Genomic DNA, 13,931 nt, shown 5'->3' with positions numbered 1-13,931 from the left:
CCCCTGGTGCTGCACCCAGGGATGGTGAAGGTGTGCATGGTGCTGGTGAGTACATGGGGGTGAGGCCCTCCAGTCTCCTTGGGAGCCCCAGGCCTGTAAAGGATGGGTGAGGAAGGTGATGGGTTCCTGGGGATGAACTCCCACATAGGGAGAAGTGGTGGTGGCATAACAAGCTGGAGCTGTCAAGTCTGGAAATTACCCATGCACAAAGGGGGAAAAGAAGCATGACTGTGATGGGGAATCTGGGTGCAGATTTGTAGCTGCTGCACAGGCTGTCCTGCACCTGGGTGTGTCGGGTACCTGGGTGTGCTAAAAATGAGCACCCACAGAGCATCATTCCCAAGACAACCAGAGGGAGCCTTTACAGCTGCCAAATGTGGGTACCCATTAGCTGATTTTATTAATCTGCTAAGTGGGTACATGCATCTTAGTGAAAGCTTGTTAACGAATGATAATACGTGATTAATTAGAAGATAATAAAGTAGAAAAATGTAAGAGCAGCTTCCCTTGGACAGATGGACCACACTAAATAATGTATGTTCCTTGGCTTAGTCGTGTGCTTGCTTGCTTCTAGTCTGTGATGTGCCTGTGTGAAAGGAGAGGCAGCACAACACTTTCCTTGCAGGCCCATTGCCAGGGCTTAAGTCAGGAACACAAGAGGAACAGGAACAGACTGCTGTGAAAACGAGAAAAAAATTAATTAAAAATATCTACTTGCAGGATGTATCCGTCTCCAATCGAGAGAAATCCTTTTTCTGTCTGTGGTGGTAGATCTACCTCCCATTAGTTGTATTAATCATTGAAATCCTTGGTGTGTTTGCTTCTACTATTTTGGTGATCATAGTAAGTGTTTATGAGAAATCAGGAATATTTCTGTTGCAAGAGGTCAGACAGCACAGTGTTGCTCCCACAAGTGTGGGATTTCTGGGGAAATCTGTGTGGCTTGAGGACCTGAACTGTAGGAAGTATCCTGGTGCCAGCCCATGGAAAATCAAGGTATCCCCTGGATAGATACTGACTTGAATCCTCAAAATTCCACTTCTCCAAGGTAACCCAGAGCGAGCTCCTGTGTATTCCCTTGAAGATGTGTGTACACACATCTCTCCATAGGCATGGCATCTACCCTTGCTGTGCATCTGCAGGGGGATATCCAGGATTAGGGGACATGGAGTCCTCCGCTGGGGCTGGGCTGAGGTGACTGGAACGAGGTTATTCACAGCCTGGAACAGACAAATAGAGTGAGAAGCTAAAAGCATTACAAAGAAGCAGCAAACCAGAAAACAGCATAGTTTTCTATGGGAAAACAGCAGCATAGTTGGTGATACAGAAACCCCAGCTATTTATCCTTGGTGCAGTGGTTTTGATGTCTTTAATAATTTTAAAAGGATGGTGACCCAAAGCCATAGCTGAATTGCTGCTACCTTTACATCTTATAACTATTCTGCTTTTATTTCAGAGATTACTCACCACTATGCTTCTGCTGTAGTTGTGTTCAGCACATTGCCTTGTGTGCCATCCTGTGGTGATGGGTATGCCTCCAGTTACAATTCATTTTTATTTTTGGAAGGTCCTAATAAGAGAATTGGAACAATTCACAGGGTAAGCCCTGTGAGCAGTTGCTTGGTGTGCAGATGTTACACACAGGAGGAGGAGGACTGGGGTGACCCAAAACCAGCACTAAGGTTGGGATGAATGGAATTGTGTGTACAAAAAGCCCAGGGAGAAAAGGCAGAACAAGGGGGTTGAAGGGATTATTTAATTTAAAAGGAACAGGCAACAGGAGCGTTGGACTGAGAATGGGACCAATGGGGAGGTTAAATCCACCATTTAGAGGTTTGGAGGCACTGCTGCCTGGAGCCCTGCCCAAGGAAATGTCGATCTCTGAGCTCTGTCAGTCACACAGGTTGATATGCAGGAGGCTGCTTCAGACACCTGAGAGGTTCTGGAGCAAGGGCTTCCTTTTTTCCACCCTTTTCTCAATGTAGAGCAAGTAGATAGTCTTAGATTTCCAATATTTATTAATATTGATACAGCAGTGACTCAGGCCCTTTACAGTGAAACATATTTATGTAAAGAGCTGGAGCTATGCTTTGTAAATAGAAAAAAACAGTAAGTTGTGCTGAGGGAAGTGTTTGTAAAAGGGAAGAAGAGAGAGAAGCCAGGGAACGCACTTCCCTCTGCAGCAGTGACCTGCCTCAGGGACAGAAGGGCTGCTGGAAGGAGGATGAGGCTGGGAGCCACCCCTCAGGTACCAGATGAACATGACAATCTTTCTCATTTCATGTTTTAAGACTCAAGAAACAGGAGTTCAGTGTTCAGAGGAGGTTGCTGCTCAAATCATGCCCCTATTTTTAATGTATGTTCTCCATTTCCTTATTTATCCGTATCCATACAAAGCCCATTCTGTTCTTTGTTCCTGTACTGGGGATGTTAACACTTTCAAATGTCACCAAGTATAATCTTTGTGAAGCTGCACTTTAGTGGACTTCCTTTTGGTAGCACAAAGGTTCAAAGGAAGATGAATGACACTATAGTCAGCCACACAGTGCCCGGAATAGCTGGAATAAGCATTGACACAAGCCCTTGTCCAAGCTTCATGTGGATTTTTCTTGCCAGCACATTTTGAAGGGGTTGTGGTCTGGTCAAGCTACTGCTGGTGGTTGTATGGGTCTGTGTATGTGCTGCTCTGCCCTTTTTGCAGTCTGGGGGAGGCCAGTCCTGTCCAGCTGTTAAAGTGCACCTCTTTCCCTGTGGAGTGCTGCAAGGAAGCTGGGAATGCGAGCACTGCCCCCCAGGGACAGAGTCCCCGTCCCACACAATGGAAGGATGGGCTGGTCCTGAAAAGGCAGAGGGCTGGGTAACAGCTTGGAGCTCACCCCTGGAGCTGCCCCAGCCCTCACCTCATGGGCACTGCTGCTGCTGCAGACACCCGGTGAGCACCTCCCACCCCAGGACATCCCCCTGCCCACCTACAGCAGGATTTCACACTGCCCCATGCTGGGCTCCATCACCAGGGAAGGAGAGGATCAGCCTGAGGAGCTGGAGCACCTGTGCTGGGCTGGTTTGGACTCCTGTTAAGGAGGGGCAGCAGGAGCAGGGTCACCCCAGCTTGTGACAACGAGCTGTCAGAAAAGCCTCACAAGATGGGGCTGCCCACCTGGGGCTGCAGTCTGGCCAGGAGAGAAGGCTGGGCCTGCAGCACAGCTTGAGAGAGCGCTCACAGCACTGACCTAGCCTTAAATGGAGTCCCCAGTCCAGTGGGCAGCAGATGGGTGAATGAGAGCTCACCTGAGGCCACTTAGTGTCCTCAGGGCCTCAGCAGGGCCTTAGGGAACTCCCTTGGGTCCTACGATTTCTGGGGCATAGGAGAGGGGCCAAGCAGCTCTCTTGGCAAAGACAGGAAAGGCTCTGGGGTGCACTCCTGAAATCCATCTCACAACTTCTCTCACTTTTGGATTGTGTCCTGGAGCAGCTCAGGAGAGGTCTGGCTTGGACCAGTATCCACCAGATTCCTTTCAGATGAAACCAAACCCAATATGCTCCAGGAATGCACCTCATGCTCCCCAGCCACTGATGGGCGTTCAGGCTGCAGGATCAGCCCAGAGCCTGTCTGGAGCTAAAAATCACCTTGTAAATCACACAATCATTTAGATTGGAAAAGACCTTGAAGATCACTGAGCCCAGCTGTTAACACTGCCAAGCCCACCACTAAACCATGTCCCCAAGTACCACTTCTACATGATTTTTAAATCCCTCCAGGGATGGTGACTCCACCACTTCCCTGAAGAGCCTGTTTCAATGCCTGACACTCCTTTCAGTGAAAATTTTTTCCTAATATCCCATCTAAACCTTCTCTGGCAAAACTTGAAGCCGTTTCCTCTTGTCCTGATTAAAACACAACACATTTGTTGCCTGGGGAGAGCCTAACCCCCCCCGCCACCTCCTCCCAGGCTCCAGCCTGCTCCCAGGGAGTTGTAAAGAGCAATAAGGACTCCTTGTACCCTGTTTTCTCCAGGCTGGTCCCCCCCAGTTCCCCCTTCTCATCAGACTGTGCTCCCAGCTCCATTGCCCTTCTCTGGACATTCTCCAGCACCTCAACGTCCTTCTTGTAGTGAGGGCCCCAAAACTGAACACAGGATTCAAGGGGAGATGGCTAATACATCCTTGGATCTCTGTGTCTGCTCCTGCTGCACTGTGCTTGAGCATTGGAGCCCAAATCTCCCCACATTTGCCTTTCCATCACATTTCACTCTGGAGCTGCTCGTGGAGCAGAGCTTTCCTCTCCATCCCTGCTGCCTGTGTCCACGAACTTCTCCCATCCACCGCGCTGCTCTTCCCAATCCACAGCAGGAGCGCTGCTGTCCTCTCCCCCTCCATGAGGTGGGCCTGCAGGCATGGAACTTCCCGGGAAAAGACGAATATTTCCCTGGGACTCCATGGAAGCCCGGCAGCTCCGGCCACACCAATGCCACACCGCTAGATGGCAATTGCGGCGTGTGCATGGAGGGACGGAGCGGACGGAGATCCCGCAGCCGGGGCTGGGTATGAATGAGGGGCTGCCCCCGGCTGTCCTCCCCACCTCCGGCTCCTCCTGCCGCCTCCAGGTGCTCTGGCTTCACTGGGAGAAGAGGCTGGAGCCGGCGGCAGGGAGAGCATCGAGGCTGGGATCCCGCTGGCCGGTGAGTAATGAGCAATGGCTTTAATCGTTCTTAAGCTTGGGCTGCCTCGGTTCGCTCTCCGGGAGAGCTGGCTGGGGTTCCCAACGGGAATGTTAATTCCCAGCGGAGGGTTCATCAGTCCTGAGTTCGTCTGCTTTCACTGTCAGCTCGGTTTTGTTTCACAGCTTCGTGCAGAGTAACTAATGAGTGACCGGTCTTATCCCAGAGGTCTCTCTGCTTACCCTAGCTTGCCATGAAAAGTTCTACTAATCTTTACAGAATCATGGAATGGTTTGAGTTTGGACCCTAAAGATTACCTTATTCCAATCCCCTGCCACCATCTTCTATGTTTGTGTTATATCTTTTAATGCTGTAACTTGAGTCCCAGGAGGTTTTGTGCTTTTTTACTATGCTGAAACTTTTCCTAGAGCTGATTTTTCTAGGGTTTCTCAGCTTCAGTGCTCTGCTTTGCTGCTGAGGTTTAACAGCCCAAAAACCCACACTGGGCTAATTGTCACTAGCCCATGCTGGGGACTTTGCCACTGCTCAGAGATAACTTTGTCAGATTTCTCCTTCCTCACCAGATAAAAATCAATCATTGCCTCTAAAACAGTTGTGGTGTTCTTGATCTAAGGAGAAAAAAAACCAAAACAACTAGCCTCCCTGATCAGTGAGAGAATTGTCTTCTGCTTGGGCTTTATAAAATCCGTTGGGACGGAGAAATTGCGTTTCTTCAACCCCCTGTGCAACGCCTCAGCTCTCAGAAACTCGGGTCAAATGATACAGCAGGCAGAAAAGAAACAGAGCCTGAGAAATGCTGAGTGCTCTCCAAAAGAGTCCCTTAACTAATGATCCTTCTTCTTGGAAGCATCACAGATCTTGGGAATGGATAGCTGGGAGTTGGGAGCCTTGCATGCCTGAGTGTCCTGAGAGTGATGGGAGGCTGTTTCGGTGTCAGGGGCTGATACTCAGGGTGAGGGAGGAAAGAGAAGGCTGAATGGTTGTTTATGTCCAGAAACAAATAACAAAACACTTAAGATAAAGGGGGTTCTTTCTTTCTTTCTGTCCTTGAAATAAGACCACCCTTGGTATGAATCACAGCTTCTGAGTGTGTGGCAGCCCTAGAAGGCAGCCAGGCCATGGGATGCACTGCCCACTGGAAATCAGCTCCAGTGAGCCTGCCCTTAGTTAAGAAGTTTATTGCATTTCAAGAACCACTGCATTGATCCAGCTGCTGAGCGCTGTCAGGAAAATACTGCTAAACTGGAAAGCAGCATTTTTTTTCCTGCAGCCATGTGCCCAAGGGAAGGGGGGAAGTGCTGCAGGAGGTCCCAGAACTGCGGCCATCCCTCACACATGCCGGCCACGCGCCCCATGCACGAGCCATGGGGAGCTTTCTCTTGGCCAAGTGGAGCGTGTCCCAGCTTTCTGCCAGCCACTCCTCGCTCAGCCTTCAAAGGGAGGGGGTCAGGCAGCCCTGACGGGTCACTGGCTTGACACGATGGGCTGCTGGAACAGATAGATTACTCCTGCTGAGCTAACGGGATTGAAAACGACAGAGACACAAACAGCCCACTGATTAATGAGCCGGGGATGGGGAAGTCAATCTGAAAGCCAGGGCAGAGATATCAGCCCTATAAGAAATATGGGAAGAATTCACCCCTAATCTAATCTCTCTGAATTCCACAAGCGTGTAAGACAGGGATCATTTGCTGCAGTTCCTTAGGTTGAGAATTAAACAGGAAACCCCCAAGGATGTGAGATGTTCTCCCAAATACCATCATGCCTGTGCACAGAGGCTGGAGAGAGGCTGGCATGGTCTGAGCCATCTCATCTGGCTGGACAAGAAGTGATGCTCAGGCTGTGGTGCTGCCAGCAGCAGCATCCAGGTCCAGGACAGGGAGCTGGAGCCAGTTCTGAGGTCTTTGGCAGCTCTTTCTCTTTGCCAAATCCAACCCGAGCCAGCAGGGCTGGCAGAGGTTCCAGATGGGGGTTCTGCTGCCTTCATCTCTTCTGTGTCCTGTGACACCCTCTCAGGGGCTGTTTACAGCAAGCACCAAGATTTATTGTAAATTTTGGCTCCCAGACTCTTGGAGCTGCCTCTTCCTCCAAGTTTGGTCTCTCCTCACTCTGTCTGGGATTACAGGGAGAGGTGGTTCAGAGAGCACAGGGCAATTAGATCCTTACAGACACTCGCTCATGTGGCTACAAACCTGCAGAAACACAGAGGTCAGTCAGCTGAGCCACCTCCTGGCCCAGAGGGCAGCCAGGAACAGCTTTTGGATGGGGAATAAGGGGACACACCCAGCCTCACCTGCCCTTTTTGAGGAGCCCCCATTTGGAGGAGGTCAGATGAGGAGATCTTGCTCTCCACTGCTTGGAGCGGGGAGCAGAGGGGAGTGGGAACAGGGAGAGAGGATGAAAACAGTGTTACTCTGCCCTGGACTGGGTCTCCATCTTCGGTCCTCTCTGGTCCTTGCAAGCCACCCGACGCCTCCCTGCTCCTGCCCTGCCCACTGGAGCTGCCTGTGCCTTTTCCAGCACATTTTTACCTGGGGAAACTGAAGCACAGATGGTGAAATAACCTGTGTAAGTGACAGGGCTGGACTCACAGTACAGAGGACCTAGTCATTCTCCTTCCCTAAAAGCCAGATGATCTCAAATCACAGCCATAAAGCCCCAGCATCTCCTTGCAGGTAGATGCCATGAATGACAGAGGTTCAGTGGTACCCAGAAGGGAGCACTCTATACCCTGGCAGAGATAAGCCTTGATTATTCCCCAGTGTAGTTGCTGTAGGATATTTGGGCTCTGCCACCTCCATGCTCAGTGATTCCAGGTACCCCCTGACCTCCCCCAGCTCCACTGTACCTGCAGGCATGGCATGGAGCACTACTCTTGCCAGCATCAGCCCCCATTGACTTGGGAGCCTGCCCAGGATCTGGTTTCCCTGGAATGACACCGTTCACAAGCACTCAGCCGTGTGGGGTTATTGTTCTGCTCTCGTGTGCTGGCGAGCTGCCATTTATTGTGCGCAGGAACTCCCCTGCTTCTCCCACCCTCGGGTCCAGGTTTAGTTCCCCTTTTTCTGGGAGGAGACCACTGATGTCAGCTAACTTTTGTAGTGTGAAAAGCAAAACAAGGGCTTTCGGTTTCAATCTGTCCCTTCCTTGTCCTCCGAGGGGAGAGCTGGCCTTCCCACGGTGTGCGCTCCCACGGGGACAGCTCTGCCACCATGTGCTGAAGCCACATGAATGGAGTCAGTGCTGAGCTGCTCTTTGGGGGAAGCTGAGACACTTGGGGTCAATCCCCACCCTGCAGTGCTTCCCAACTGGCCATAAGCAGGTCACTTGGTCCACCTGTTCCTCAGCTCCACACTGGAGTAATGACAGCCACGGTGGCCTTCCGTGGTGGAACCCTGTGCAGATGAAGCATGGAGGGCAGAGAGGCCTCACGTGAGGCAGGGGGTGGGCAGGAGGACATGGTTTGTGGTGCTGCGTCTGCTTCTGACCCTCTGGAGACACTGGCACAAAGAGCCCTGCCGGGAGGGGGTTCCCCCACTTGTGTGCATGCTCTGGGCTGGCCTCTCCCCGTGTTTGCTGGGCAGGGAAATGACAGAAACCAGGGGAGCTGTGTGCTTTGGAGCACGGTGCTGTGATAGCTGGCCCTGTCCCAGCCCCTCCAGCCGCTCTGCCGCACTCCTGGGAAGAATGGCCGGGCTGATGGGCCCCGTGTCCAGCCCAGCGTCTCTGCTGCTCGCTGATCCCGGGAAATAGCGGGCACAGCCCCCCCACAGCCCCCCACAACCCCCCCCCCCAGCCCCTCACAGCCCCGCCACAGCCCGGCACAGCTCTCCACAGCCCGGCACAGCCCCTCACAGCCCGGCACAGCTCCCCACAGCCCGGCACAGCCCCCCATAGCCCGGCACAGCCCCTCACAGCCCCTCACAGCCCCGCCACAGCCCGGCACAGCCCCTCACAGCCCCGCCACAGCCCGGCACAGCCCCTCACAGCCCCGCCACAGCCCGGCACAGCCCCTCACAGCTCCCCACAGCCCGGCACAGCCCCCCACAGCCCGGCACAGCTCCCCACAGCCCGGCACAGCCCCCCATAGCCCGGCACAGGCCCCCATAGCCCCGGTGCAGGCGGTCGCCAGGCCACTGCCGGGCTGGGATGGGGGCCGGGAGCCGCCTGTCCCTGGCTGCCGGAGCACGCTGCTCTGAGAGCCTGGGACCCGACCCAATCCAGGCTGTAATTCCCGAGGAGCCCAGCCAAGAGCCTCTGAGGAGGAGCAGATAACAGGTCAGGCACCCTCCATCCTCATTAAAATACTTTCTCCGGCGAAGCCCCCCACGCCTGCCCAGCCTGTTCCAATTAGCGCAGCGGTCAGGAGCGCCGGGAGTTGGGCTCCCGCTGATGAAAAGAAAACACTGCAGAGCCTTCAAGTGTCGGGGGAGGCGGGAGGCTCCAGCTGCGACAGCCAGTGGCCCCGGGTGTGCCACCAGCAGCCGTGTCGCTGGCTGGTAGCGGTGAAGTGGCTCATGAGCCGGGTCACTGAGCAGCAGAACAGGTGTTTTCACGGCCAGCTCCTGCCTGGAATGGGGAGATGTGGTAAAGCTAAAAGCTCTCTGAGAGGTGCTGAGCATCCCTGTCCAATAGGTTTGGAGGTGAGAAGCAACAATCCCAGTTGAATGAAGAAAACCAATGTTGCGGACCCCGTGGGTTTGCTGCGGAAAGCTTTGGCATCTTCAGGAAGCAATCAGCGCTGACTTGGGGTGCTGGGAAAGGCTGCAGCCTGCCCAGGAAACAGGAATTATTTCCCAGGGCTAGCTCTCCCTGGAGACACCCCTGGGGATAGAGCTGTCTCTCCCAGCCCTTGGGTCTCTGCTGGAGCTCTTTGCAGGAGTCCCACCAGGAGCCCAGCCAAGCCCATCACCTCTTTTCCAGAGGCCACCGAAGGAGCAGCAGCCCATGACTCTGGGATCCAGCTGGTGACCCAGGGCTGGAGAGCTCTGGATTGGAAACCCCGGGTGTCACTCAGTCCTCCTCCCAGCAGAGACTTTACAGCGAGTCCATGGCAGGAGCACAGGCAAACCTGCCCCTCGCTGGAGACCCTGATGATTCCTGGCCTCGGAGCCCCTGCCGGGTTTTAGTGCATGTGGGATTTACCCAGGCTGAGCCTGGAGAATCTGAAGCCCAGAGAGCAGCTCCTGTGTGGGAGCCTCCCCAGGGCTCCTGAGCCTCCCCAGGGCTGTGCTGAGTGTCAGGCCATGTGGCAGACAGGTGACAAGGGTGGGTTTCAGCACTGGGGTATAAATGGCTCTGAGGAATTCAGTGCTGCCTCTGGGGACCCCCGAGGCTTTGGGGACCTGGCCTGGAAGCTCAGCAGGCAGTACACAGCCTCTTCTCTGCCTAATTTGGATACTTTAACACAGCCTTAAAGTATGGCAAGCCCCTCCAATCATGAATTGTCTCCTCTGAGGAGAGACTGCAGGAGCTGGGCCTGTTTAGTCTAGGGAAGAGAAGACTGAGAGGGAATCTCATTAATGCATATAAATATCTCAAAGGTGGGTGCCAAGAGGATGGTGCCAGACACTCTTCAGTGGTACTCAGCAACAGGATGAGGAGTAATGGCCATGAAACAAAACAGAGGAAATTTCACCTCAACATGAGGAAGAATATTACTTTGAGGGTAGCAGAGTACTGGAACAGCTCTCCAGTAGTGTCATGGAGTTTCCCTCTCTGGAGACGTTCCAAACCCACCTGGACTCATTCCTGTGTAACCTGGTCCAGGTGACCCTGCCTTGATGGGGGAGGGGGGGTGGGGGTGTGGACTGGATGGTATCCAGAGATCCCTTCCAACCCCAACAATTCTGTTATTCCGTGAAAGAAATTTAAGCTTCTCAATTGTCCTGGAAGGAAAATTGGGAATTTAGTATGCCAAGTCAGCCCAGAGTTTAATACACCGAGTTAACCCACACTTGTCCCACCTCCGCTTTGTCCATGGAGGAACCCAATCCTCTATGAATTTGCCACTCCCCACTGGTGTCCCAGTGTGGTTTGGCCACTCCAGGAGCCCTGGGGTGGGCAACAAGACTGTGGCACTGCTCTGTGCTGGGAGCTGCCTGTGCTCTGGCAGCATTTTAGGTGAGAGCAGACCTGCAAGGTGCAATAAACGCTGTGTCTCCGCTCAGCTGTCTCTGCACACTGGACTTGCTGCCTCCCTGGGGCTGGATGCCCTTGGGGTAAATTAGGAGGAGGAACAGTGGAGGTCCCGTTCAAGCAGCACATTCAAGAGCACCTACAAGTCCTGCAGGGGCTGAAAGCAGGGGCTGATCCCGCCCTTCATTGTGCCTATCACTGTGCCCTGAGACAAGCCCACTACTAGGCCACCTTCCCAGCCAGATGCCCAAGAGCCAGGCCAGGTCAGGCTTCACCTCTCAGTAGCAAGGGAAAGGTAGGGACTGAGCCAGCAGCCTCTCAAGAAAGGGATTAGCAGGATGTTAGGGGAAGCCAGCTTCTTATCCCTTCATAAACAGTTATTAATACCCTGGCCAGCCTCAGGCTTGGCAGTTCCCCATTTGCTTTCAGAGGATGTGTTCCCGACTGGAGCGTGCCTGGAGCTGCTGTAACTTCAGGGAGACAAACGCTGTTAGAGGAGATGTTGTGCACAGGCAGCGAGGTCCCTGTGATACACCCAGCCCCCGGGGCTGTCCCTGCCCCACTGTCACTGTCACCCGGTACCCAAGAGCCGGCAGGGCTGGCATCCCGAGGCTCTGCAGTGTGCCAGCAGCAGAGTGGTGCTCGCACACCCCAGCAGCGTTGTCCGGCAGGGCAGCGTGGTCTGGGGCTGACTGCAGCCAGGGGATTTCACTCTCGGGAGGCGGCAGAGGGGGAGATGTCCCGGCTGGACGGGATCCTGCTGGCCCTGGCTGGGTGGTGGCAGAGACGCGGCTGAACCTGGAGCAGCCTCAGCCTTCTGTTGCTGCCCAGAGATCCCTTCATCCAAGCCCTCCAAAAATCGGCTCCCCTCGGTCTCTGCGAATCTGTGTGGACACGTGTGACTTGTTTCTGAAGGTTTTGCTGGGACCCCAATGCCACCCAAGCTCTGGCACTCGGTTTTGCGGTCCCAGCTTTGATGTCATGGAGCAGGACCATCACGTCCTCCGCCCACAAATCACTCAGCACCACAGGCTCCCTCAGGGGCTGGCTCTGTCCCAGCCTGGCAGCTCAGGGGGAGGGCAGGGAGGGCTCATCCTTGTGCCTTTGTCCTTCCACCGGAGAAAGTCGACAGCTGCCTCTCCCTGCAGCTGCCGGGGTATCCATCATCCCGCACGGGATGGAGAGGGACAGCCAGAGCCCTGGGCTGAGCAGGGAGGGGACAGGCGGTGATTTAGGGACAGCTGCGGGCAGGGATGCTCGGCGGGGCACAGGGCCAGCAGCTCACACGTGGCTCCACATTCCCCGAGCATGTGGCAGGGACCCAGCTGACCGCAGATGTGTGCTCAGGATGGGCACCCGGGCTGAGCCCACTGCACCTCCTGCCCTGGCTTTGCCCCTCAGTTTCCTTGCCAGGCTGTGACTCCTTTGTCCCAGCTCCCCAAAGCGGCACAGAGGGAAGCATCCACACCAGGGCTTATGCTAGGAGAGGCAGGGCAGTCTCAGGAGCGTGGAGCCAGGGCTTGGGTGCTCGGGAACCTAGGGAAGCACCAGCCCCATGCGGGGGTCTTGGCCCCCTGAGGCTCCCCCCTCTCGCTCGGGTTCCAGCCCAGCGCTTCTGTCCCCTCTGCCCCTTCTGTCCCCTCTGATGCTGACAAGGGGTGCAGCTCCTCTCCTCCCCCCGCTCCTCTCCCTTGAGGCCCCCCAGCTGTTGGGGACCAGCATTTCGCCCCTGGCCCTGCCAGCCCTGCCGTGTAACTGGAGAAGGCAACAGGCTGTCAAGGGAGCGTGGGGATTATCTGGGATACAATCGAGGCTGTGAAATGAGCGGAGCGCATGGATGGCAACACGGCCGCTCCTCTTGGTGCCGCAGAGCTGAGTTCAGCGTGCTCTTCCCTCTCAGAGATAATCTACAGCTTGATAAACCCGCTGCCAGCGCCCTTCCCCCTCTCAAATTTGGGCTGGTTTAAACTATTCACGGCATTGCAACACAAAGGAGTTGTCAGGAGGAAATTGGTGCTTTCATGGATAAATGATTCCCTCCTGTACCCACGTCTTAAACAGAAGGGATTTGTCTTTTCTCTGGGCTGCTCGCTCTCTGGCAAGGCTTTCCAGGGGATTCTGTGTGACAGCCCAGAACCTCAGACCTGCTGGACTTCTGTGGAGAACCCAATGCAGCCTCACAGTAATTAAAGGGACCTAATAGAAATTAGGGAGAGTGACTTAGCCAGGTAGTGATAGGACAAGGGGGAAATGTTTTTCAACTAAAAGAGGAGAGATTTAGATTAGATATTAAGAAAAACTGTTTACTGGGAAGGTGGCAAGGCCCTGGCACAGGCTGCCCAGAGAAGGGGTGGATGCCCCATCCCTGGAAGTGTTCACAGCCAGGGTGGACGGGCTCTGAGCAATCTGATGATCTGTGATTGTCTGGAACAAGAGGATCTTTAAGGTCCCTTCCCAACCCAAACCATTCTGTGATTCTGCCACTTCTGCAGATCTCCAGTAGAAGGGGAGGGAGGAAGGGGAGGAAGGAGAAGGGGAGGGAGGGCACAGCGAGGCCTCTGGGACCAGGGCAGCTGGTGGATTGCTGGCAGACTCAGCCCAGCACCGTGGTGTCACCACCTGTGCCATCTATGCCTGGCACTCCTGGTGACTGCCAGCTCCCCAAAACAAGGCTGCCATCCCCCAAATCCTCCCCTGCAGGTCCTGCCGTGCCTGGAGTATGAAATGTTAACCCCCTGCCTCCCCTTCTCTCGGCAGCCCACCCTCATCAGCACTTCCCTCTCCAAATGGAGATGGAAAGAGTTGCAGCTCTGGACAGTTGATTATTTAAAGCTGTCGGGAGTGTTTAATTTAACCCTGGATTCAGCATTCCCAGCTTGTTTCCATCCACCAGGCACCCGAGCTCCCCCTCTCTGTGTAAACTCTGCTGAGCTCTCACCTCCAGCAGATTTGTTTCCCTGTGTCCCCATGCTGACTGGCACAGTGAGGGATGTCCTTGTGCCAGGGGCTGTGGGCACAGGATTTTAGCTGGGTGTCAGGAGGTGGATGTGCCTGGGCATGATGGAAGGGAGCCCCTAAATTCTCATGAAAGGATGACACCAATGGGAAGTGTTT

The 13,931-nt window shown here is 54.4% G+C and overlaps 1 protein-coding gene and 1 long non-coding RNA gene across 5 annotated transcripts in view; one reads left to right on the top strand and one right to left on the bottom strand.

Annotated features, from left to right (window-relative positions):
* Positions 1-1,705: 1,705 nt before the first annotated feature.
* LOC147651034 (uncharacterized) lies at positions 1,706-8,362 on the bottom strand. Its single transcript, XR_015275047.1, has 2 exons — positions 6,973-8,362; positions 1,706-6,871 (listed from the first exon to the last, which is right to left on the bottom strand). It is a non-coding gene; the product is annotated as an uncharacterized LOC147651034 (long non-coding RNA).
* LOC111935326 (semaphorin-3D-like) overlaps positions 3,363-13,931 on the top strand; it is a 23,810-nt gene continuing 13,241 nt past the window's right edge. Inside the window, exons 1-2 of one of the 4 annotated variants that reach the window (XM_086846247.1) lie at positions 8,457-8,565; positions 8,638-8,957. Coding sequence is in view for 1 of the 4 variants with exons in the window: in XM_086846245.1 (XP_086702371.1) it covers positions 4,549-4,679 (131 nt within the window). In the remaining 3 variants the exon portion in view is untranslated. Of the gene's footprint in view, positions 4,680-8,433; positions 8,958-13,931 lie in introns of those variants that run through there. The other 3 variants (XM_086846249.1, XM_086846245.1, XM_086846246.1) reach the window with 3 other exon arrangements.

This window comes from Cyanistes caeruleus, chromosome 11, assembly GCF_971803275.1.
Source record: "Cyanistes caeruleus chromosome 11, bCyaCae1.hap1.1, whole genome shotgun sequence".
NCBI lineage: Eukaryota > Metazoa > Chordata > Aves > Passeriformes > Paridae > Cyanistes > Cyanistes caeruleus.
This window is presented reverse-complemented; position numbering and strand designations above follow the sequence as displayed.